We start from the raw sequence: 27,219 nt of genomic DNA on the forward strand, positions 1-27,219 counted from the left end.
CGGTCGGTGCCAAATACTCAGTCCCATCACCTGCAAACGCATGACTCATGTAGGAGGACGTCTCCTCTACCTATATCAACTAACTCTCTTTAGAGCCGAGGTATGTTTTTCCCTCTGACTTACTGATACATTGTTATTTCTTTACTCTCTTACTCACTTGAGTGATGGAGTGCTTGCAGGTGCCAACCGTCCCATGGACGGACCCGTCGCCGGAGCCCATTCCCTACAGTTGCGATCCAGTCTCCGACCACTCCCTTTTGTCAGGAAGGAACATCTAGCGCCCACCGTGGAGCTCAGTAAAATTTATTTACCCCATAATCTCACTAGAGCCTTTCAAGCCAACCCCTCATCTTGCCATGGTGCGAACCAAAAGCACCCCCACTCATGAGCCAAATGACGCCGATCGTCTCCCACAAAATCCAGTTGTCATAAAAGTCCTCCTCCAGGCTGTCCAACAACTACAGAACCAAGTTACTAAGTTGACTCATAACCAGCAGCGCAACCAACGCAATGACCAAGTTGACTATGACGCAGAAGGTAGTCATCACCAACACCATCCAACCACCCGCACCCCTACTCACGCAGGCCGATCAAATAGCCAGGGTCATTAACACCATTTATGGAGGTTTTATGGGTCAAGAGTCAAGCTCGACGCGGGAACGACACCTCCGCACGGGAAGACATCAACAATGATGAACAACGAATCGACCTCAACCTTATCTAAGAAATCCGAGACTAGACCCAAATTCAGGAACATGCTGCCAAGCAAAGAGCGGCTTGAAAAAACAACAAAAGGATCAAGCCTAAATGATTTCAAGAAGGGGACCTGGTCCTAAGGAAGATTGAAGGCCCGAGAAAACAACTCGCACAAGGAAAACTCAATGTCAACTGGGAAAGCCCTTACTGAGTCACCAACAACCTCGGCAAATGAGCTTACCACTTGGCTGAGCTTTTAGGAAGACCCCTGACCAGATCATAGAATGCTTCCAGCCTGTGAAAATATTATAGCTAAGAGCTATTTCCTTATATCGTTCGGATAAATTTACTTCCTCTATTACTTATTCCTTATACAGGTTCAGACCCAAGGCCCTTTTTTCTTTTTTCACAGATCTTGAGTTACCTTGGTCTGCTACCTTTGGCCTTGTGTAACCTCGGCCTATCTCCAATAAAGTTTTGTAACAAACAAGTACTGGCAGATCTTGAGTTACCTCGGTTTGCTGCATTTGGCCTCGAGTAACCTCAACCTATCTCCAACAAATCTTTGTAACAAACAAACATTGGCGGAACTAGAGTTATCTTGGTCTGTTGCCTTTGGACTTGAGTAACCTCGGCTTATCTCCAACAAAACTTTGTAACAAACAAGCATGGGCTGACCTTGAGTTACCTCGGTCTACTGCCTTTGGTCGCGAGTAATCTCGAACTATCTCCAACAAAGCTTTGTAACAAACAAGCACATCGACAGATCTCAAGTTACCTCGATGTGCTGCCTTTAGCCTTGAGTAACCTTGGCCTATCTCCAACAAAGTTTTGTAACAAATAAGCACCAACGAACCTTGAGTTACCTCGGTCTGCTGTCTTCGGCCTCTAGTAATCTCGACCTATCTCCAAAAAAGTTTGGTAACAAACAAGCACACTAGCGGACCTCGAGTTATCTCGGTCTGCTGCCTTTGGTCTCAAGTAACCTCAGCCTATCTCCAACAAAACTTTATAGCAAACAAGCACCGATGGATCTCGAGTTACCTCGATTTGCTACCTTTGGCCTCGAGTAATCTCGGTCTATCTCCAACAAAGCTTTGTAACAAACAAGCACCTGCAGACCTCAAGTTACTTGGTCTGTTGCCTTTGGCCTTGAGTAATCTCAGCCTATCTCCAACAAAGCTTTGTAACAAACAAGTATCGGCAGATCTTGAGTTACCTCGGTCTGCTGCCTTTGGGCTCGAGTCACCTCAGCCTATTTCCAACAAAACTTTGTAATAAACAAGCACCGACGAACCTTAAGTTACCTCGGTCTGTTACCTTTGGCCTCGAGCAACCTCGGCTTATCTCCAACAAAACTTTGTAACAAACAAGCACCGGGGGACCTCGAGTTACCTCGGTCTGCTGCCTTTGACCTCGAGTAATCTCGGCCTATCTCCAACAAAGCTTTGTAACAAACAAGCAATGGCGGACCTCGAGTTACCTTGATCTGCTACCTTTGGTCTCGAGTAACATCGGCCTATCTCCAACAAAGATTTGTAACAAACAAGCACCGATGGACCTTAAGCTACCTCGATCTGGTACCTTTGGTCTCGAGTAACCTCAACATATCTCCAACAAAGCTTTCTAACAAACAAGTACTAGCGGACCTCGAGTTACCTCGGTCTCACTCTAATGGATCTCGGGTCATCTCAGTCCTATCCAAGTTACACCTTATATCAGGAAGGCATCAACAGACCTCAAGTCTTCTCGGTCTCTCCTAACGGACCTCGAGTCATCTCGATCCCATCCCAATAAAGGAAGCTCCAAGGTACCTGAGTATTTTTCCTTTTTTTGTTACTTAAATGACCCAGGGTATATACAAATGCCAGCAGACCAGAAGCTTCCTCGGTCTTACCGAACCTTACCGCAAAATAGGCAGATGCAACAACCCTAACTCGTTCAGTATTCATGACAATTGGATTATCAAAGCACTAAAGGAAACAAGAGCAAAAAATACAAGTCCCCGAGATCCCTCAGTATATTTTCACCTTTCAATCACCTTGGTATCGCCTCAACTTGCCTTGTATCAAACAGGCACAACAAACCTTGGGTTGCCCCGATCTCACTTGACCTACTGAATGCAAGACCATGTTGTCCGCAACCTTAGCTCACCTAACACCCACATCAGCAAAGATTAACATTAAAATAAACCACTGGCAAAATCGATAAAGTAACAAAGTATTCTAAAGTCCCATATTTTACTAAATATTCAAATACAAGCATTAGCAGGCACACAAGACCTCAAGCTAGCCTCGGTCCCCCTTTAAACCGTGCTTGGGATCCAGACCGACATGGTCAGTCTGCCCCGTGCGGACCTCGGGCACAGCCCCATCATTGCTTTAAACGCCTTGAGCCTGCCTCAGCCCTATCGAGTCACGCTTTGTATCATACAAGCACATAAGAACTCGAGCCAACCTTGGTCCACCTTTAAATCGTGCTCGAGATCCAGACCAACATGGTCATTTCACCCCTCTCGGACCTCGGGCATAGCCCAGTCATTGCTCTAAGCGCCTCGAGCTTGCCTCAGCCCTATCGAGCCACGCCTTATATCAGAAAGGCGCACAGGACCTCAAGCCAGCCTCGGTCCTCCTTTAAACCGTGCTTGGGATCTAGACCGACATGGTTAGTCCGCCTCACGCAAACCTCGGGCACAGCCCCGTTATTGCTCTATGTGCCTCGAGCCTGCCTCAGCCCTATCGAGTCATGCCTTGTATTCGACAGGCGCATAGGATCTCAAGCTAGCCTTGGTCCTCTTTTAAACAATGCTCGGGATCCAGACCAATATGGTCAGTCTGCCTCGCGCGAACCTTGAGCACAACGCCGTCATTGCTATAAGCGCCTCGAGCTTGCCTTAGGCCTTATCGAGTCACGCCTTGTATCAAACAGGCTTACAGGACCTCGAGCCAGCCTTGGTCCTCCTTTAAACCGTGCTCGGGATTCAGATTGACATGGTTAGTCTACCCTGCCTAGACCTCGAGCACAACCCCATCATTGCTCTAGGGGCCTCGAGCTTGTCTCGACCCTATCAAGTCACGCCTTGTATTTGACAGGTGCACGGGACCTCGAGTCTCCCTCGGTCCGATCCCAAAGTCGTGCCTTGTAACAAATAGGCGCACCAGACCTCAAGCCTGCCTCGGTTCGATCCCAAAGTCGCGCCTTGTAGCAAACAGGCACAAAGAACCTTGGGCCTACCTCGGTCCGATCCCAAAGTCGCACTTTGTAGCAAACAGGCATGCCGAACCTACCTCAGTCCAATCCCAAAGTCATGCTTTGTAGCAAACAAGCGTGTCGGACCTCAAGCCTACCTCGGTCAAATCCCAAAGTTACGCCTTGTAGCAAACAGGCCCGTCAGACCTCGAGCCTACCTTAGTCAGATCCCAAAGTCGCGCCTTGTAGCAAACAGGTGCGCCGGACCTCGAGCCTACCTCGGTTCGATGCCAAAGTCGTGCCTTGTAGCAAACAGGCATGCCAAACCTCGAGCTATCTTGGGTATAACGCCTTGAATCTCGAAACCACGCGCATTACAGATCAACACACGAAGAAGATTACTTTACTATAAAGGCCAAGCAGACTCAGAGGCCTTTGGAACCAGCATCTAGTCAAACAAGACCATGTGTTAGCTCGGCCAGGTCTTAATGGCAATCCAACTCTCCAAAACTAGCGTATGCAACAAAATTACCTAGACTTCCCTTTTTTAACTCGAACGCTCGCTTCTTGATCATCCAACCTGGGGGACTGTGGACTGTTTGGGCCTATTTTGGCCTCTCCATCTCGGCCCACATTCTGGCCCCAATCTGGCCCATCCTTCTAGGCCCAATCCGGCCCATCACATGGCCCAATCTCGGCCTATCCCCCTAGGCCCGATCTTGACCCCATTTTAGCCCTGCGCCACCTGTAGCAACATCATTGCAGTTTTTACTAATATTCGCGCATCCGCCCCGGATCTCATCCTCATTAATGACAAATCACATCCACATTAATGAGGGTCTCGTCGACACTATGTTGCCACTTAGGAACCCCCATCGGCGCCGGATACTCAGTCCCATCACCTGTAAATGCATGACGCATGTAAGAGGACATCTCATCCCCCTATATCAACAACCTTTCTTCAGAGTCAAGGTATGTTCTGCCCTCTGACCTATTGATACATTGTCATTTCTTTACTCTCTTATTCACTTGAGTCTCAAAGTGCTTGTAGGTGCTAGCCGCCCCCAGGACAGACCCGTCGCCGGAGCCCGCTCCCTGCCGTTGCTATCCCGTCTCCGACTACTTCTTTTAGTTAGGAAGAAATAAACATCCTTTCCACCACATACCTTACATCACCGCCAAGCCAATGCCCGTGTGCAAACTTTGTGGACCCGCTAAAAGTATCACATCATCTTTCATGTCAACTTTTGTGGTTTAGCAGCATGCTATGAGGATTTATCCATCTCTTTAGAGAACATCTTCATCTCCCACAAAATTGAGAGACGAACTTCCAACGTCACAACCTTTGGAGCCATTTGCCAGACTTGCTCTACTAGATTTTTCAGAACCTTCAGGAGTTGGTTTGCCTTTCAACACCTTATGTAACCCATATTGGATCAAGATATCCTTGACTTGTATTTGCCACAAGCCAAAATTGATATTCCTATCGAACTTTTCAAAATCAAACTTCAACATACTTGGTATATCCTTTGCGTACTAAGTGACCGATTAGCAAAGCTCTGATACCACTTGTTGAAGGAAAAAATAAGATAAGAAAAAACACAAGATGATATCAATCATATTCAAACACAATAGATTTTTACATGGAAAACCCAAAAAGGGAGAAACCACGGCCATCAGAATGACAAAGAAAAAATATCACTGTTGGTCCCTTAGGGTATGACCACTTAAGAGGGGGGCGAATTGAGTGATTAAAATTTTTCTCAATTTTAATAAATATTCTCGATTAATGATTTTATTAAAAAATATATATTTGATAAATATAATAAATTATATTTGGGATTAATAATAAATGTAAGCCACAAGATATAACAAAAATAAATACAATGAGCCATAAGACAATTTATAGTGGTTTGGTGTCTTCACATACACCTAGTCCACTCTCCCAATGTCTAACCACTCTTGGGGTTTCACTAAAATAATTTTATCAAAATTTTCACACTAGCTCACATTGGAAACTAGATACACATCTAGATTACAATGGGTTCTAGGTAACCACTACATCAAGGTTTTCTTCATAACTTACCTTAGAAACTAGATTCACTTAGATTTTAATGGTTATAGGAAACCTATACAATCCACAATAGTAATTTAAATGTTACAAATAATTTATCCACACTTGGACACAAATAAGCAATTAAGAAAAAATTATACAAGGCAATAATATTTAAATAAATTTGTAACCTCAAATGGAGAAGTTCAAATTTGTGGTACAAGACTTGAAGAACTTTCTCCTTTTGTCTTGTGGCAATTCGGTGGATGTGCAATAATATTTCGAGAGCCTCGAATTGCCTAGATGTTTTGCTTGAGAGCGTTTGAGAGCTTTGGGTGCTTTGGATAAATAATGGAAGTACTTGGATACTCAAAAAATGAGTTTGGGGATATTTATAAGCATTTTAGCCACTAAAGAAAGAGTTAATATGAAGTTTGAAATTCAAAAAATATTTAAACTTTCTCAAATAATAAGAAAACATGTATCGTCTTTAATTAAAAATAAATTTACTTTTTGCATGAAAAATCAAGATTTAAAAATTCAAATATAAGTTTTTGAGACATAAATGATTAAAATAAGAAAACATGTCTAAAAGGAATCTCGTTAATTCAAAATAAATTTACTTTTTATATGAGTAAGAGAAAACATGTCTAAAAATAATTCTCCTTTAATTCAAAATTTAAAATTTTAAATATAAGCTTTTGAGACATAAATGATTAAAACAAGAAAACATATCTAAAAGCAATTATCTTTTAATTCAAAATAAATTTACTTTTTGCATGAGTAAGAGAAAATATTTATATCATAAAAATATTTTTGTTAATCATTAAAACTTAATTAATATGAGTAAGTTGGCTCAACAATCACCATGTAGTAAAGTTTATAACTACAAAGCTCAATATTCTCTTTCTAAACTCAAGTCCCAATTACACCCAATTCCTATCTCTCATTAGTCTCTCACAAGTGGTTTGCACACCTTGAATAACAAGTCAAGTATCTTATTTATAGACTAATTTCCTTATTTACCAAGGTTAAGGTTTCCTTACCTAACAACAATTAACAACTGACTAGTAAATAGAATTACATAATAAACAAAAAACCAATGTTAGGAATAGGAAATAATTTTTAAGAATAATTAAGATTTCTCGCTAAAAATCTCAACAATTTCTCTACTAGTTATTATCTTCTGAGTAATGATTTACATTTTAAAAAATAATAGTTAATAAAGTGTATTTATTAAAGTTTAATCATTATTCTTAAAATAATAAATAACATTTATATGTGGAGATGAAGTAAAAAATTTAACAATTTGATTATGAAAAAAGTACTGATGTGATAGTTTATGTAAAAGTATTATTATATTATTTAAATATATATGTAATGTCAACTAAATATCTCTACATAAGTTATCACATTACCGTCATTTATCTCTATTGAAGATGAATAACATTACTCTTATAAAAAAGATTACCGATAATAAATTGAATTTTGAGGTGAATCGAGAGAGATATTTTGTGGTCCGGAGCCTTGATGGTCTTAAGTTTGTGTGATCACACCAAATGGTTGATTATGGATTATTATTGGAGAGGGTTGAATGAGGTTGGGGTTAACGGAGAGAATAAACAAACCTGTTAATAGTTACCGAAAAAATAATGAGAGAATATGCATATGGGAATGAATTGAGGTGTGACCAAATCTTATACCTTTTATAGTTGTGAATGTATATTTAGTTTAGATGAGTGGCACAAATACAAAAAGTTAACAATAGGCTCAATTTATATTAATCAAATTTTAGGTAGTGACTCGTTGGACAACTAAAACCCTTGTTAGGTTTCGATATTTTGAACTCTAGGTAGATTTTACCTGTTAAGTTCAAACTATTGCTAGAACCCATTTACCTATAATTAATAGATAAAGAGAGAACAAAAAGAAAAATGAGAAGCAGGAAGAGAACCATGTAAAGGTAACCCATTAAGCATCACTAATCAATCGTCGGTATAGCATCTCTCTTACTAGGTTTGGATATGAAATCAATAATGAAGTCATTGTTGCTCAAAGCATGTGGATTTTATTGTGCAACCCATTCATTGGTTAAAAGCATATTTATGCTCTTGAACTTTATATATATATATATATATATATTTTGTGGAATTCCAGATTTTTTATGGTTTCAAATGTGTCATTCAACTTTGGCCAAAAGTATATTTATACCTCTAAACATTTATATTTTTTGTTTTGTGAAGCCGTAAATTTTTTTTAGTTTCATATGTGTCCATGAACTCTGCAAAATCACTCATTTAAACACTTAAAATGTGCTCTGAGGTCACTTTGTTGGACAAGTGCGTGAATGAGTGATTTTACAAAATTCAGGGGCATTTAAAATTACAAAAAATTTAAAGTTCAATAAGAAAAAAAAAAACTTAAAAGTTCAAGGACATAAATATACTTTTGGGCAAGATTTAGGAGCATATTTGAAATTACAAAAAAATTAAAGTTCTACAAGAAAAAACTGTAAAAGTTCAAGAACAATATGATTTTCACCATATTAATTTGTTTTGGGGAATCGTCCATCAATAACGATAACATTGTTAGATGGGTTCCATTGTCTCTCGATGATCTTGGGTTATAGATACTTTTCCTTTTCTTTTAATTTTATTTTTATTTGAATTAATTTTACATAATCTAATTTAATTTTAGTTTAATTAACATGTTAGCTATTTAAATAAAGTATATGGGCTAATTTGACTAAAACCAAACTATAGATATGTGTGGACAAAGACCCAAACCACAAGGATGTAAAATAAAGTTACATTTCTTTTGTTAAAAAAAATAGTCTCGTACATTATGTAATATATTGCAACATCCCCTACCAGTTGTTGTTAATTGAACGTTGCCTAAATTAAATTATTTTGTTAATTAATTCTTTAGTGAGTTGTTTTTAAAATTGAATGTTGTTAAATTATTATTACATAATCTAGAATTGCTTTGCTTGTTTTTGTCTTATGTTGCACAACTGCGATTTTGATTTCAATTCATTTGTTTTAGAATTTACGTTAGAATTGAATAATTCTTTAAAGTTGAAAACCAACTCAATCCAATTTAACTTTATGGGCAAATAGCAAAAAAAAAAAAAAAATTCAAAACTTTTTCGTGAATTTGTAACTTCATTCAATCGTTTTAGTTTTGTTAATTATATTCTAATTGACTCAATTAAATATAATTTTATCTAATACTTAAAATTAATTTGCGAGGCGTGTCACTACTGAGGTGACACGCCATGTGTCATAAGAATAAAAAAATAAGTGAGATTCATATGTACACATAAAAAATAAAAAATAATATGAAAAATAGAATGGTTAACCTGAGTCAAGTGTTGAATAAAATTACATTCAATTGAGCCAGTTATGATATGATTGCTAAAATTGAAATGATTGAATAAAGTTACAAATTCGTGAAAACCTAACTACACAACTAACACAATCAAATCATCAACTACACAACGTACACAAGAATTTAACGTGAAAAACCTAAATTAGAAAAAATTACCATTAGAAAGAATAAAATATCACTCAGATGATATTGGTATTATAAAAATGATATTGCCACAAAAATTTTAGGGTATTAGGCACATATTTATAGACCTAACACTCATATGAAGATATACACAAGAAATTATATTATCAAAAGATAATTCAAGAAGATAAGTCTTCAATTTGAGATAAATTCCAATAACAATCAAATTTAACGTTCCAATCACAATCAAATTCGAAGTTCTAATACGATCAAATTAGGAGTCACAATCTCAAATGAATTTGAATTTTGGATCACAATTATCACAATCTCCATCTTGACACAAAATTCAAATATGAAATTATCCATAATTATTTCTTCCAACAAAATCCAGACAACGAAGAATATCAACCAAATTTACACAACAGGGAAAATCAATCAAATCCACACAATGCTTATTGTAGTGGATATCTTCAGTCATACTTAAAGCATATGCAACAAAATCAATCTCAACATACCTTTGAAGGGGTTTGATATTTCTTTTGGATCTATCTCTTGCAATACAATGTTGTGATGGATTAATATTTTCTTTTGATCTTAGACTTAGGACTTGACTTAATCTGAGACGAAGACTCAGATGTATGGCTATTATCAATTTCAACCTCCACCTGAATGTTAGAACTATACTGACCTGTAGGGTTAGATTCTTTTGCAGACAAACCACGAAGCATAGTGATTTCATTAGAAATAATAATTCTACTAATTACGACTTTAGATGTTTTTGGATCCCATAATTTATAGCCCTTAACACTAGATTTATAATCAAGGAAGACACATCGTTTAGACCTTGATTCTAATTTTTCATTATCAACATAAATAAATACAAGACATTCAAAAATTTCAAATTAGAATAATTTATAGGAATATTGGACCATACCTCTTATAGAGTTTTCTTATCAATAAAGGAAGGAGATCAATTAACTAAAAAACATGTTGTGTTTAAATGACTTAGTTAAACCATAATTAGATAACATACAACGTACATTTTCCATCAAGATTCTGTTCATTTGCTTGGCTATACCATTTTGTTGTGGTATACCTGAAACTGTTAAATATCTTAGAATTCTTTCTTTCTTGAAAAAAATCTTTAAATTCATTTGAACAAAATTCTAAGCCATTATATATGCGGAGGCGCTTAATTTGTCTTTCAGTTTGTTTCTCAATATAATCTTCCACTATTTAAAAGTAACAAAAACATTATTCTTCTATTTCAAAAATAATACCCAAACTTTCCTAGAATAATCATCAATAAAAGTCAGCATATATTTAGCACCACCTTTACAGAGAACTCTAGTAGGACTCTAGAGGTTATAATAGACAATAGTCCAATATCCCTTTCATATTGTGAATACATTTATTAAATCTGACTCATTTTTGCTTATCAAAGACACAATACTCACATAACTCCAGTTTTTCAATACTTTGCCCTTTTAGAAGTCTTGTTTTGCCTAATTTAGACATACATATTTTACTCATATCTCCAAGATGCATATGCCACAATTGAGTGATATCGGTATCTGACAAAAAAGAAGAAATGATAACAGGATCACCTATAATAGTGGAACACTTCAGAACATATAATTTACCATACTACTTTTTGCCTCATCACAATAAGAGCACCTTTACTGAGCTTAATGACTCCATCTTTACTAATGAACTTGTATCCATTTAAATCAAAAGTACTCAATAAAATGAGATTTTTATTAAGATCGAAAACATGTCTGACATCAATTAAAGTTTAATAATGCCATCAAACATTTTAATTTTATTTGTTCCAATGCTAGTAATTTTACAAGAATTATTTTCCATCAACGCATCACCATGTTTTAATTGTATAGTAATGGCACCACAATCCAAGAGGGGGTGAATTGGGTTATTTTAAAATTTTAATTGAACTTGAAATCTTTTTTGTTGGAAAATAAAATTTGATACAAATAAATGAGATTTTAGAAAAATAAGCAAGTGATAAAGCTAATAAGATAAATGAAGTAAAAGTAAATGCAAAGAAGTCCCCTAGCATAATTTGGTGGGAATAGTGTGGTGCCTTTACTATCGTGAACAGTAAACCACTACTATGACTTATAGTGGTTCGGTTTAACCAAGCCTAATTCACTAACTTAGTTTTTCACTAAGAATTTTTCAAGCAATCTACTAAAAATCTCATATCACAACCAATAAGTCCTATAGCATAATTCACTAGGAATTAAAGACCTCCTACTATGACAAGTAGGCCATCTAACAACTTGTGAAATATAAGAGATTATACAAAAAAATAAATTCTAAGAGATGAATATCTTAGATATAGAATCTCTCAAAATAATTACAAGTCTTGAAAGCAATTTAATATGCTATAAACATAAAGCCTTTGTGAGAGAGAAATAAATAAAATGGTTAGGTACAAATATTCAAGACAATGAAATATAAATTTGTGGCCTTAATGGAGAAACTCAAAATAAACTGGAAATATTTTTCTCCTTTTGTCTTGTGGCTCTTTGATGAGTGGATGATGAAGTTTCATGAGACTTAGAATGCTTGAAAACTCACTTGAGAGTGTTTGGGAGCTTGTAGATGCTTTAGATATGCACAATGGACATCTTACTTCTCTACCAAATGAATTTAGGAGTATTTATAGGCATTTGGAGACATTATTTTAACGATCAAATTTTACATCGGTCAAAAATATTGTTCACAACGATCAAAAAACTATTCACAATGGCTGGTTTACTGTTCACGATATTGTTTACTATTAAGGTTTATCGTACTGTTCACTGTTCCTGTTCATCGTTTGAATTTTTTTTTAATATTTTTTAGTGCATTTTAAAATTGCTTGAAAAATAATTTTAGTGAAAATAATATATTTGGAAATACATACACTATTAAAAATATTTTATAAATTCATCTAAAATAATTCGATATTTTAATTTGTATATTTATTCAAAATATTATTTTAATTTTTAAAAATTAAATAGATGAAGTTGGCTTAATATTTGGCATTAGATTTGCATAATAAAATTAATTTTAATTTTGATACTTAATAACATATATAAAAGTAATTTAGAGCACTAACTACTAAGAAAATAATTTTATCATCAAAATATAATTATTTTTCATCATCAAAACCAAATCAAAGACAAAACATCACACCAGTTGTCAAAGTTTTGTACGTCGAAACCAATCCCTATTAATATACATATGAAACGTGCATGCTATGTCAATAATCCAATCTTCACAAGACTTGATAATTTCGTTAGTTACCACCATAAGTTTTCCACCACTATTGTTATTTTCTATAACATTGGTTTCACCTGAACTCTCTAATTCTTTCCCCTTCTGATCAGATTTTTATCTCTTAAATTTGTTATACAATTTATAACACTCCTTCTTGATGTGTCATTTATTCTTACAATAATTACAGGTTTTATCTTTATTTCTAGATTTGGATCTAGTTTTTCATTTGCTACTAAAATTTCTATCACGAACAAACCATCTCCCTAATTTTCAAAATTTACTAATAACTACTTATCAATTTTTTTTTTTAAGAACAAAGCATCATAAATTTCATTTAAAGTGAGAGTGCCACAACTATAGAATATAATGTTTCTAAAAGTTGAATACGAGACCAGTACAGAACATAACAAAATTAAGCTCAAATCATGATCATCATATTTAACCTCCATACTTTTCAAATTAGAAACAATTTCCTAAAAAGCTGTTAAATGACTTTCAATAGATATACCTTCTGTCATTTCATAGGAATATAATCTCTGTTTGAGATGTAACGTACAAGTCAAACTTTTCTTTATACATAGCTATTCTAGTTTCAACAATAGAGTAATAGTAGTTCTTTCTTTCAAAACATCCTGCAAAATTTGATTCGATAAATGCAAATATATCTGAGATAAGGCCTTACGGTCCTTATGCTATTTTTCTTCAATTCTCCATTATTGTGGCATTTTATTAAAGTTTAAAAGTGCATCATCTAAATCTATCTGTGCCAAAATTGCACTCGTCTTAACATGCCATAATTAGAATCTAATATTCCGATCCAACAATGGAATATCATGCTTCAAAGTAGCTATTACAAATATCAAATTACCCTAAATAATGCCAAATGATTGATAAATAAAAGCTCAATAGAAAATAGACCAAGATAGCGAATCTAGGTGAATATGGGTTGGATAGATATGGCAGGTTGAATCTGATTTGATGGGTCGAATTTGATTTGATGGGTCAAATCTGGAATGGATATGATTTGATTTGGAGCTTTGCAAATCTAGGCATCTGGGGTTGGGCCAAATTTGATGGGTTCGAACAGATCTAAGCAAAGCTGAATTGGTTGGCTACAATGGCAGTGGTGAAAGAGGTTGGCGGAAAGAAGTGGCCGACGATGTAGGAATATGAGCAATCGATGGTTGACTAAAGAAGGCGAATGGAGTCGATGACAATAAAAGAGCTCGATGAAGACGATGATGGAGATGACGCTATCTGAAAATGAAGTTAAATGGTCGATAGACGGCCGATGAAGATGAACGATCATGAGTCATTGTCGACGACATCTATGGCAAAGATCGATGATGGTAATTGGTTGGTTGATGCGATGGCTGAAGATGAGGATGAGTCGATGTTGATCAATGGCTGAAGGACAGGAGGCTAGAAAAGAACAGAGGCAAACGAAGGCTATGACAAGGAGGAATCGATGACAACGATTAGATGAAGGGTGAGTGTGCCATCAATCAGTTGTGACAACAGGCGAGGAAGTGATGGTGGCTGATGACGACAAAGGGGATGGTGACAACAGTCGACAACTATAACAGTTGACAGCAATGGAGGCGATGGTGACTTGCGACAACAATGGTAAGGTAACTGATGACGACACCAATGAAGGACATAGGTTGCTAGAGAAGAGTAGAGGCCAATGCCCGTCAGGAAATTGGCTGGGGAAGACAACGACAAATTGACGGTCGATCAGTGAAGGCGAAACGACGACGATTATGGGGAGAAAGCGAATGATCATGTGCGATGGTTGAATGCATCTAATTGTGGTCACAATGCCATCAATGACAAAGCTCAAGGGTCAATGAAAGGCCACGATTCTCAAAGAAGATGAAAAGTCGAAAGGCGTGGTTAACGACGACGGCTAAAAGTTGATCAACGAAGGGAGAGAGATTGACAGCGGTTGGCAATGAGGAGGACAAGGCTAATGGTAGCGGACACAAATTGTTAGGATTTTGGATTGATAACAAACTACAATTAAACCATCAAATCTACACACAAATATATAAATTTAATGTGAAAAACTTAAATCTAAAAAAATCAAGGGCAAAAAGAATAAAATATCACCAAGATGATATTGACACTACAAAAGTGATATTATCACAAAAAGTTTAGGACATTAAACACCTATTTATAAACCTAACACTCTATCTATAGATGTACACAAGAAATTATATTTTGATTAGAAGATAAGACAAGAAGAAAAGAAATAAATGCCAATCACAGTTAAACTTGACGTACAAATGATAATCAAATTTAAAATTTTAAATACAGTCAAATTAAAAGTCATAATTTTAGATAAATTTAAATTTTAGATCACAATTATGATAGATTTCAATTGGTTTGATTCACTTTACCATACATTGATTTGGCTCAATTTTAAGTCTACATAAAAATCAAATGGTAACACTCCTGAATACTGTAAGTCTTTATCAATGTCAATGAAGATACAAATATATATCTTCAAAAAAATCATTTATATCAAGAACCCAAAAAATAATTCTTTATCAATATATCCTCTTTTATGGATGTAAGTATGTGAAGTCCAATGGAATATTAGGATTACTGGGAGTTGGTATGCACTACAGGACTATAGTCCAATGGAATATTAGTATCAATAATTTCCTAATTTTTTGTATTTTATTTGTGATCTAAACCACGTAAAGATATCGAATCTATATGCTTTGCTGCTTTACACGTCCAGAATTTCCAAATAAGCACGCAATATAGCTGATAAGTGGACTCACTCACGTAGCCACAAGTCACATAGCTAAAGCAAAATTAATATAACACTCATATTTTGTGACTTTTATTGTATGTATGATCACTAAACATTATAAATGCTAGCTGAAAAGTACACGATTGGACATAACATTTCTTGCTTTGTTATATTTACCAAAAAATAGCTAGTAAATCTATTTACTTTGAAATTGAAAACGCTACACGCAATCATCTAATGATGTATAAAAACACCAAAAAGTGATACTTCAAAGAGGATAAGGGGAGTGCAAGGAAGAAGAAATGGTCCAGACTCCAGTCGGAAAAATAAACCAAAAACAACACACACTACTCTCCAACTTTCATGCAAGACAATCAGCGTGTGATAATTGTGATTTAGAATTTAAATTCGTCTTATTGGAATTCTTGATTTAACCGTGATTAAGATTTTAAATTTGACTATTATAAGGATGTCAAATTTAATTATGATTGAGATTTATCTTATTTGAATACTTATCTTCTTAGTTCATCTTTTGATCAAAATATAATTTATTGTGTTACATCTGCGGATAAATATTAGGTCTATAAATAGTGCTCAATATCTTAGAACTAGAGTGACAATATCACTTTTGTTGTACCAATATCATCTTAGTGATATTTTGTTCTTTTTTACAGTAATTTTTCTTAATTTGGGTTTTTTACGTTAAATTTCTATGTTCGTTTGTGTGGTTGATTATTTGATTGTGATTTGTTATCAATATAAAATCCTAACACACTAGTATCATAGCTATTGGATCAAACCATCGGCTATTGGATCATCAACTCTTCTTCATCTTGTGTTAGGGTTTCAAGTTACTTAGTCGCTGCCGTCGATTGTTGGTTTGCCTATTTTCGTCGTCGCCATGAACCCTATTCCCAGTCATCGTTTTCGATCGCATCATGGTCATTTTCAGTGTCTCCTTCAACCATCAATCACTATCGTTTCACCCCCATTGACCGACCGCCGACACCCTTACCCTTCATCAAACGTTGTCGTCCACTCCCACTTCTTCTTCTCCAATCGTCGATTGGTGTTTCACGTTAGTTACACTTTCAAGCATCATTGTCAGTTTCCTATGTCCTTTGTCCTCGATGACTTTGTCCATCATTGACTCCCTCAGCCTCGCCATCGTAGTCGATGAACCTTCTTACTTCCATCGTCAATCGCCTTGCCTTCATCTTCTCTGATTGCCTGTCATCGTCCAATCGCGGTGCTCTTCGCCATTGTAGCCAATCTTCAGCTTGACCTAGATTCGGATGATCTAGTCTAGTTTCGCCCGACCTACCAAAATCCATATCCGTTTTAGATTTGTTCAGCTCAGATCTGACTCATCAGACTAGATCCAACTCGCCAGATATGTCCAGCCCAAATTTGTCAAGATTTACTACTCAGATCTGTTATCCTAGTATTTTGTTTGGCATTATTTGGGATTATTTGATTTTCGTAATGGTTACCTTAAAGTATGATATTACATTGTTAGACAAGAATATTAGATTCTCACTATGACATGTTAAGATGCGTGTAATTTTGGCATAGATAGATTTAGATAATACACTTTTAAACATTGATAAAATGCCAAAATCATGGAGTATTGATGAAAAACAACGCAAGAATCATAAGGTTTTGTCTCAGATACATCTGCCTTTATTGAATCAAATTTTACAAAAAGTTTTGAAAGAAAAAACCACTGCTACTTTATGGTTGAAATTGGAACAGTTGTGTATAACTAAAAGTTTGACCAATAAGTTGCATCTCAAATAGAGGTTATATTCCCATTGAATGATAGAAGGTACGTCTATTGAAAGCCACTTAACAACTTTTAAGAAAATTGTTTCTGATTTGGAAAGTATGGAGGTTAAATATGATGATGAAGATTTATGTTTAATTTTCTTGTGTTCCCTACCTGACTCGTATTCAACTTTTAGAGACACCATACTCCATAATCGTGACACTCTCACTTTAGATGAAGTTTATGATACTTTTCTCTCGAAAGAGAAAATTGATAAGCAATTATTAAGAAATTTTGAAATCAAGGAAAGTGTCTGTTGATTAAAGGGAGAACACATAATAAAAATTTTGGAAGCAAAGAAAAAAGTAAATCCAAGTCGAGAAATAAAGATAAAACCTGTAATTATTGTAAGAAATGACACATCAAGAAATAGTGTTATAAACTGTAGAATAAATTTAAGAGACAAGAAGTTGACCAAAAAAGAAAACAACCAAAGACTTCAGGTGAAACCAATGTTGTTAAAGATAATAGTAGTGATGAGAAACTTATGGTGGTAACTAATGAAATTACCAAGCCTTGTGAAGATTGGATCTTTAACACAGCATGTATGTTTCATATGTCTCCTAATAAGGATCTGTTTTCAACATATAAAACTTTGACCACTAGTGATATGTTGATGGAAAATAATTCTCCTTATAAAATTATTAGCATTGGAACATTTAAAATTAAGGTGTTTGATGGTATTCTTAGAACTTTAACTAATGTCAAAGATGGCATATTTTTTGGTTAATTGATCTCATTCCTTTGCTATTTATAAGAAAAGTTCATAAAAGGTATGATTTGGTACTCTGCAAACTATTTTGATTTGAAAATTTTTAGATGTCCTGCATTTGTTCACGTTGATGATGGAAAAGTTGTCATTAGCAGAAATGTTATTTTTTATGAAATTGCTATGCTTCGTGATTCATCTACAAACGAATCAAAACCCACATGTTAGCAGAGTTTTAACATTCAGGTAGAGCTTAAAATTGATAAGAGTCATACATTTTAGTCTTCGTCTCAGATTAAGTCAAGCCCTAAGTCAAGTCTAAAAGAAAATACTGATCCATTACAATATTGTATTGCAAAATATATACCCAGAGAAATATTAAACTCTTTCAAAGGTACATACATTTTAGTCTTCGTCTTTTCATGATTTTGTCAGAAATTTTTTTTTTTTGAATAATTTCATATTTGAATTTTGTGTCAAGGTGGAGATTGTGGTAATTGTGACCCAGAATTTAAATTTGTCTATGATTGAGATTCTTAATTTGACTATGATTAAGATTTTGAATTTTACTATGATTAGGATGTTAAATTTAATTATGATTGAGATTTATCTCATTTGAAGACTTATGTTTTTAGCTCATCTTCTGAGTAGGATATAATTTCCTGTATACATTTACTGATAAGTGTTAACTCTATAAATAAGTACCCATTATCTTGGAATTAGTGTGGCAACATTACTTTTATTGTACTAATATCATTTTAGTGATATTTTATTCTTTCTGTTTGTGATTTTTTTCAATTTGAATTTTTACGTTAAATTTATGTGTTCATTTGTATAATTAATGGTTTTATTGTAGTTTATTATCGATCCCAAATTCTAACACAAAGGGCCCAGACTAAAATGGGACCCACTCAACACCTCTCTATATATATAGAGAGGGAAAGTAATGCTATTCGGCCACCCTCAAATCCATCCTCGAGATATCGCGATATAAAGAATGACCCAAAACCAATTATTTCAAATTTTCCCTCATCTCTCTCACTTTCTCACTTTCTTCTCTCAATCTCTCTCTCTCTCTCTCTCACTTGCTCTCTCGTGCGACCCCTCTCTCTCTCTTTCTCTCTCTCTGTAAATTTCTGTACAGTTCGTCTTCTTGTCTATATGTGTTCTCTGATTTTTTGATCTAAGGTAAGCTCTTAATCTGTTAGTGATTCTGAGCATTTTGTATAGAGAACCAAGGTTATTTTTGGTTTCGATTTCTTTGTAATCGAATCGAATATATATAGTGAAGTGAGCTCTTCTCACCAGAGCTCAAGTAGACGTAGCCCCTATTTGGGGTAAACCACTATAAATCGTGTGCCTCTTGTCCGTTTATGCTTTTAATATGTTTTGTGTTGTTTTTAGACTCTCAGTCAGATTTGTCGATATCATCAGTGTTTGATTTTGATTGTGTGTGTGGAGATTTACTATCTCTGTTTATTCATAACATTAATAATAAATATTATTTTTAAACTGTCTACTAATAATATAAAATTACATATTAAATTACCTTCTAAATGATAGAAGATAATACAAAGTTACATATTAAGTTACCTAATAATTGAATGCTAGAAGGCTAATTGTTTTAAGAGATGAACCTTCTTTGATTTTTATCATGATAAGTTACACTATGGCTGATGATTGGTGTCCCCTTCTGGATGATGGCTCTCTATCTCTTTTTGGCCGATGGCTCACCAATGTGGGTCATCGTCTTAGCCAACTGATTGAGGTAAGTCTTCACAGCCACAAGTCGAATCTCGGCATTGTAATGGGCATGGTCGATGACCTCTAGTCACTGCCATGGCTGAAGAGCTTCGTGCTCGACATGGCTGACGTGACCAAAAGGTTGAGGCCTCAGGTGACCGACGATGAGAGAAGAAAGACGACCTCACCACTTCTGCAAGGCCTGTCGCTGCTATTGGACCCGAGGCGGTGCCCTAAGGAACGGCCCAGCGGGCAGAGGCTACCGAAGAAACAAGAGAAGCAAGAACAACACCTTAAAATCAAATATCATGGCGGCTGATCAATAGACCGAACCTGGACCTAAATCAACAAGTGATAGTCCTTCTAGCTGCAACACCGATATTTTTAGCCATTTTCCCCGGCCATCGCCGCCATTGTCATTCTTGGTTGGTTTTCAGAGTCTGGCTCATTATGGTGAAGGGAACATTGGCTCGAACGTTAGTGGATTTGATACCCAAATGGCTGCTGCAGACGACGGAGGGCAGGTCAACTAGGCATTTCAATTGGAAAGTAACCCGGATGGAAACGATGGCATTTTGTCAGGTGGAGCAAATCAATGGCGATTTGCTTATGCAACCGGAGGGGTGCTATGCACGGCCAAAACGACGTCATTTTGGCCGTGCTCAATGATAAAAAAAAGACATAAACAATGTCATTTTAGCTTACTTGTTAGTTATTTGATACATCAACTATCACATCAGCAGTCACGTAAAATTGAGTACACGCTTATTAGATCGAGGATAAAATTAAAATAAAAGTGAAAGTTCGATAACCAAATTAAAATAAATATCAAAACAAGATAAAATTAAAAATTAACCTAAAATTCAAGATATATTTGACTACTCCACCTAAAATTGAAGGCATGTTAGTAATTGCCTCATAGATTAATTTGTAATTTAGTTGAGGGTGGACCAGTAGGATTACTCTCTATATATATACCCCCTCGTCCACAATTATTCCCGGAAATCAGCGTCTTAGACTCCTTGTATACATATATCTCAAATGGCTCACTTTTTGTCATTAGTTGCCCTGCAAATGATGCTTACAATCCTCCATCTCTTGGTATCAGGTAGTAGTAATACTGTGCACAATTGACGAAACCCATAACCAAATCTCCTTAATATTGACAACAATTAACGAGACCCATTTGTTTTGCAGGGGTGCTTTCATCGGCAACATTCACAATTGTCAACAAGTGCGAGTACACTGTTTGGCCAGGCATTTTGTCCAACGCCGGAATCGCACAGCTCTCCACCACCGGTTTCGCGCTCCAGAGGGACGAGTCCCGCACCGTCAACTTGCCGTCGTCGTGGGGCGGCCGGTTGTGGGGCCGCACCCACTGCACCCAAGATTCCTCCACCGGAAAGTTCTCCTGCATCACCGGCGACTGCGGCTCCGGGAAGGTGGAATGCGCCGGGAACAACGCCGCGCCTCCAGCCACGCTGGCGGAGTTCACGCTGGACGGCTATGGTGGGATGGACTTCTACGACGTGAGCCTGGTGGACGGCTACAACCTGCCGATGCTGGTGGTGCCGCAGGGCGGCACCGGGGCCAACTGCACGAGCACGGGGTGTGTGGTGGACCTGAACGGTTCGTGCCCGTCGGAGCTGAGGGTGTCGAGCGCCGGAGAGAGCGTGGCGTGCAAGAGCGCGTGTATGGCGTTCGGGCAGGCGCAGTACTGTTGCAGCGGCGCCTATGGCTCACCCGACACGTGCAAGCCATCTTCGTACGCGCAGCTGTTCAAGAAAGCGTGCCCACGCGCCTACAGCTACGCCTATGACGACAAGAGCAGCACCTTCACTTGCGCTGGCGCCGCAGACTACCTCATCACCTTCTGTCCTTCCCCGAGAGCCAGGTGAATTTTACCTCAAATCCCATCGGTAGCCGTCTTTTCCTGGTTCAACTCCAAGGTTAAAATCGTGCCTTCAGTACTTTTCTGGGGCTCTAACGGTTAGTTTAGATCTCTGTGCATAGATTGGGAAAAAGACTAAAATATCCTTACTATATTACTATAACGAGGTAGATTTTTTTTTTTTTGAAAATTAATGCTATTTGTAAAAATAAACTACTATTATTTATTTATTATTATTCTCCCTCGTTCAGGGGCATTTTGGTAACTTAAGTGCCCATAACGGTTAGTTACCTAGTTTCGAATTCTGTGCAAGTGCAGAGGGAAAATGTCCATACTATCCTCTCGCATGTTTAAAAAGGCTAAAATTTGGGGAGTTTAATTAGATTTTTAAATTTATTAGAGTTTTAGTAAATTTTAAAATATTTAATAATTAATAAATCAACAGGGTATACTTATGGGTTGGCCTATTCTTGTTCTTGTAAAAGTGGAATCCTCTAGTCGAAATCAATACTATTTTGAAAAAAATTCCCTAAACTAAACTACTTAAAAGTCTTTCAAATTGTTTCTCAAAATATTAATAAATATTAGTTGTTTTACAGGGTTGGTATAATAATAGAAGTGCTAGCTAGTTGAATTAAACTAAGCAATTATTTTAAAAAATAACAAAGGGCGTGGGCGGTGCAGTTCCCATTACAATTAGAAACAAACAGAAATGGAAAGAGAACCATCGCTTTCTTTCTTTAGAAGTGGGCGTTTCCCAGTCAGACTTTCCCGTCGAATTTTCTCGAGAAAATCTGGTTCATACCCACATGAAAATCCAAGTGCCCCGACGACATCTCACGCGCGCTTTCACTGCGGATCCCACTCCTCTGTTGTATCTATCTCTACACATGATTTTTGCATGTGCCCATGTTTCCCCCCCCCCCCCATCCCCGTTGCGTCGTTAGGAATGGAATAGGATGATGCTTTCTTTCCAGTTGCGTTACAGCAGCGGGATTAGGACTAAACCTCTCTAAATGCCGACATCAAAATGTACTTATAATTCACATGCCTCGTTGATTTTTTGATTAATTTAAAATTTAAAAAGAGATTACCTTTCACTAATCGTGAATATTCAAATCGTAAATACACGATGATAGCACAGCAGCCAGCAGGTTAGATCTGATATATAATATATTCTCCCACATCACGATTTACGATTTGAAGAGTCAGTCAGTCAGTTTAAATAAAGAGAAATTTATTAATTGTTTTAATATGGTTTATGTGTTGGTAAATTTTCGCCATATCTGATCAGCATTCGTTTTTTGCTTTTGTTTCGTTGCGCAGCCAAAAATCGTCGGAGGGGGGAAATCCTGCATCGTCATCGTCGCCGAACTCGCCGACGATGGATAGCTCGATGGTGTACGAAGGGGCATGGGCCACGAATCGCGCATCGTCACCGTTTACCTTCAAGGACGGGTTTGGATCTCTTCTAACCATAGCCGGTACAGTCGGCGTCGCAATCGCGATATGGCCGGCTCGTCGGCTGGTATAGGCAGGCGGGCCATCAGCAGAATTAATAGTACCTTCCAAATGCGCGGCGCCCGCCCCCATGAACTCTTGTCGGCATTTCAATCCGCCGTTATTATCCTGGTATGGGCCTCGTGACTGGGCTAAGGAGCCACCGTCCTTAGGGGCTGAGTCACATTGAAAAGCCTCGTGACTGGGCTAAGGTGGTGACCATTTGGAGGACCATACACGAAAGGAAAAGCTTCAAGGGATGGGTGGGGTGGCAGAGAGAGGGATTTTTATTTTTAAAGAAGGAAATTTTATTATTTCTATTTATAGAAAAAGGCAGGCAGGCAGGTATGCGGATGAGAATTCATTTTGTTGGATTGGGTTTGGGGATCAATTTTTATGGATTTGTGTATATGTGCCTTTTGGTAGCCTAAATTTATTTTTCTTCTTTGGCACTATCTCGCTGTCGTCCGACAGACGATGGTTTCAATCATGGAGGAGGAATAGGGAATATTTTTTAATTTTCTCAATTATTGAAGCATTACCTCATTCTGATAATTTAAATAAGTCATTATAATGTTGAAAATGTTTCCATTTTTATTACTGAAACCAAACAACGCAATTTTAAAAATTCAGGGAAAAAGGATGGATGAACTCCTGTTCCAGTCCAGTACGATAGCAGATTTATTATGAGTTATTGCACTGTTCTGTTAGGTTTATTGATACATCCAAAAACCAATAATAATAATAATAATAAAAGTGAAGCATTTTATATGGATGATGATGATGAGAGATGTGAGCAAGATGCATGCCATTAATTAAAAATTTAAAAATTAATGGGGGAATCATATCATATGTCATGAATGGACGGGCACCCACTAAAATTTTGCTTCAATTTATCAAGAAGATGATGGGAACGTCCAAACAAAGCATGAGAAAATTATTGAATGTGGCCCGTGAACTTTGATTTGATGAGGAACCAACTTGCATGCTACTTGCTGCTGCTTTCTCCATTCATTATTATTCATGTAATAAATGGACGAGTTAGAAGGGAAAGTAATTGCCTCAAATTGCATCTGCCAACAGAGAGTGAAGAGATAACGTAAAAAGATACCGTCAACATTCCATCAACATTAAAAAGATAACGTAAATTGGCTAGTGAAAAGTGACAAATTTTGTTGCTAGTTAGGTATATAGGTAATTGAGGTAGAAGATTGGGGTCAGCTGTCTGTCAATAGGGGACTGCTCTGCTCCGCTCCTGGTTTAATCCCTCACTTTTTAAAGTCATAATGTCATATTAATTATGTTCTTACGCTTCCTAAGCTTTTGCCTACTCGCCCAGCGGGTCTGACCAACCCCGGCCGTCTGCTCCTTCATCATTATCCCTCTTCTAATCATAACATCTTGCATTCAGATGTAGTGTTGGTTTAGTTCAACCTCTTCCAACCCATCAAACAAACACAATGACCATAGTATTCATTAAATTTTAAAAATACCAACAATTTTTAAACATCATTACATTAAATCTCTGCGAAGTTTGTTAAAGGGTCCTACCTAAAGAAATAAAGAAGCTAAGCTATAGCTCCGTAGAAGAGAGAGATTGCATTCAGACTATTTAGTGATGTATATTAATTTGGTAACGTGATTAATTTTAATTGAGGAAACAGCCAAAGGGACAGGAAAATGAGACAGTGATCTGGGCTCCATGTTGAGTTCAGAGCGCAGAAATTGAAACTGAGCAAGGAATAACCCTTCAGTTAAATGTCAGCAACTTGAAAGTCAAAAAGGAATACGCCCAACTTCAACAAGTTTGTTGCCTACTCTCTCTTTTTCTGTACCAAAACAAAGATCAATTTCCACATGCTTGGGTGTGGCATAATCAACAAGTCTACAGAGTATCACACCAAATCACTGGACAACCCGCAAGAGACAAAACCCAATTCTTCAAGCAGAGACTTGAGCCAAAAAAATCTTATGGCACCACAAGCATGAGATCGTTATTCCGCCTCAGTGCTAGTAGAACCAGAAGCAACCTACTGTTTCTTTCAGCCCCAAATTATAAGATTTACATCAAGAACACACAAGCCACCTTTAAAAATATCTCAAGACGTGTTTACAAGCTAACCAATGAACATCCATAGGTTGTGACAGAAATTGGCTCAATTAATTTGTTGATAACAAGGACGAGTTCACAAAGATATATTTTTTTTTTTTGGTCCCAAAGAGTTCACAAAGATATTGAAGAAGATCTAGTGGCCATAAAGGGAAGAATTAAAAAAAAGTGAAAATTACAAAAACTAAGGTTGCGTTCTCTTGGCTGTTTTTAATTTTCTAAAATAATAAAAAAGCGTTCTTTTTGTTGATTTTAAAAATACATTTTTGAAAACAAAAAAAAAAAATTGTAAAGAAAACTCAAAACAACAAAAAGTTATTTTGAGTGTTTTTATCTAAAATAAACTCTAAACTCAAAACACATTTATTTATTCATATTTTATTATTGTAATGGAAAAATATTATAAAATTCATTAACTTTAAAATGTATATATTTTTTAATAATATATTAACATTAAATATTTATAATTTACTTAATAATCAAATTTATTGAATAAATATATCATTAAAAAATATTTTCAAAATTTCAAAGAGAACGCGTTTTCTAATTTTTTGTTTTGAAAAATAATTTTTTAAAATAACAAAGAGAATGTGTTTTTAATTTTCTAAAAACAGACTATCAAAACAGAAAACTGAAAATGAATTAAAAACTCAAAATTGAAAAGCAAAGAGAACGCAACCTAACCATGTCCCAAGCAGAAAATTTGTTTTTAACCTCTTCCCAAAAAAAAAAAATGTATTTAGTCCCTCAAACAAATTAATTACATTCTATAACCATTTTGCCAGATTTGACCATGCTAACTAATTTTACAAATCTGTCATTTTATAACATTTTGACCTTGCCAGTTTTGACGTGCTACATTACCAGTTTAGCTATCTTTCTTGAAAAAGAGTAACTATAGAGTGTAATTAGTTTGTTTGAGTGGCTGAAAGGGAAATAGTTAAAAACGATTGTGTCCATTTGTTTTTGGTTAGTTATGAATTCTTCTAAAAAAATGGTGAACTAGTAGTAAAGGTAAGAATTAAACTACAAGACAAAGCTGTAGAGCAGGGCTTTGAATCCTAGAGTCTAGTTTTTCACAAAAGATCTTAAATATATTTGGTTTGGGGTAAGTAAAGACCTGTGGAATCTTGATAAGCTTCAAAATCTACAAAATAACTAACTCAACTAATGTTGTTGTCAAAATACAACAATTAGAATTTGTGATGTGGGAGTGTCCAAGTTTTAGCAAAGCATACCTCTTGTTTTTGCCTACTAGCTCGAGATTGTGTTCGGCTATGGCACTTGTTGCTGGTCTTGATCTACGCAAGTGGAATGCTTCTAAAGGAATGGGTCATTTAGAAGGAATGTGGCTCCGGGAGAATAATGACTCTGGAAGGAAACTGGCTCAAGGAGGAAGGGTGCCTAGGAAGGAAAGTAGCTTCGAGAGGAAAGGTTCTCTGGGAATAAGAAAGCTCCGGAAGGAATGGGTCCCCCAACAGGAAAGTGACTCCGAGAAAAATGGGTTCCTTGGGAGGAAGGTGTCTCTGGGAGGATGTACAAAGTCTTTGTTGGGTTGGGACTCAGATATTCTAGATAAAGGCCTTTTGCTCTAAGTGAACTAAAATCATAGACAGAGGTCAGAAGGCACGCGAGGATTTTTCACTTGCATATGCCCTTCGATGTTAAAGTTAGTATCGAAAGAAGGAAGCTGCTCCGGATGGACACTAAGGTCCCTCCAGGTAGAGTGTATGCAGAGTAGGTAAGGTGAGTAGTGTGTGGTACTTAGTTTAGATGATGTCAGTTTACCTTAAGTAGAATACCTTTTTCTGTTAACCAATAGGGTATTTATAAGTGTATGCCCCAAGAATCTCATACAGGACACGTGTCAAGTCATAGCGGTGATAGTTGTAGGATGGGCATTAGAGGAATCCTCCTAGAGAACTTGCACGCCCTCGG

At 36.5% G+C, this 27,219-nt stretch overlaps 1 protein-coding gene across 1 annotated transcript; it reads left to right on the top strand.

The window, feature by feature from the left end:
* Positions 1 to 20,732: 20,732 nt before the first annotated feature.
* Positions 20,733 to 23,726, top strand: LOC127808748 (thaumatin-like protein 1b). Its single transcript, XM_052347333.1, has 3 exons — positions 20,733 to 20,888; positions 20,978 to 21,674; positions 22,998 to 23,726. The coding sequence occupies exons 1-3, from the start codon at positions 20,822 to 20,824 to the stop codon at positions 23,203 to 23,205; spliced, it is 972 nt and encodes a 323-aa protein (XP_052203293.1). The 5' UTR covers positions 20,733 to 20,821; the 3' UTR covers positions 23,206 to 23,726.
* Positions 23,727 to 27,219: the final 3,493 nt, after the last annotated feature.

Source organism: Diospyros lotus, chromosome 8, assembly GCF_014633365.1.
Source record: "Diospyros lotus cultivar Yz01 chromosome 8, ASM1463336v1, whole genome shotgun sequence".
NCBI classification, from domain to species: domain Eukaryota; kingdom Viridiplantae; phylum Streptophyta; class Magnoliopsida; order Ericales; family Ebenaceae; genus Diospyros; species Diospyros lotus.

Bases quoted from the DNA above. Each gene is read 5' to 3' on its own strand.
- LOC127808748 (XM_052347333.1), top strand. From the start codon at position 20,822: ATGGCTCACTTTTTGTCATTAGTTGCCCTGCAAATGATGCTTACAATC. The intron at 20,889-20,977 runs GTAGTAGTAATA...TTTGTTTTGCAG, and splicing joins CCTCCATCTCTTGGTATCAG to GGGTGCTTTCATCGGCAACA. The intron at 21,675-22,997 runs GTGAATTTTACC...TTCGTTGCGCAG, and splicing joins TGTCCTTCCCCGAGAGCCAG to CCAAAAATCGTCGGAGGGGG.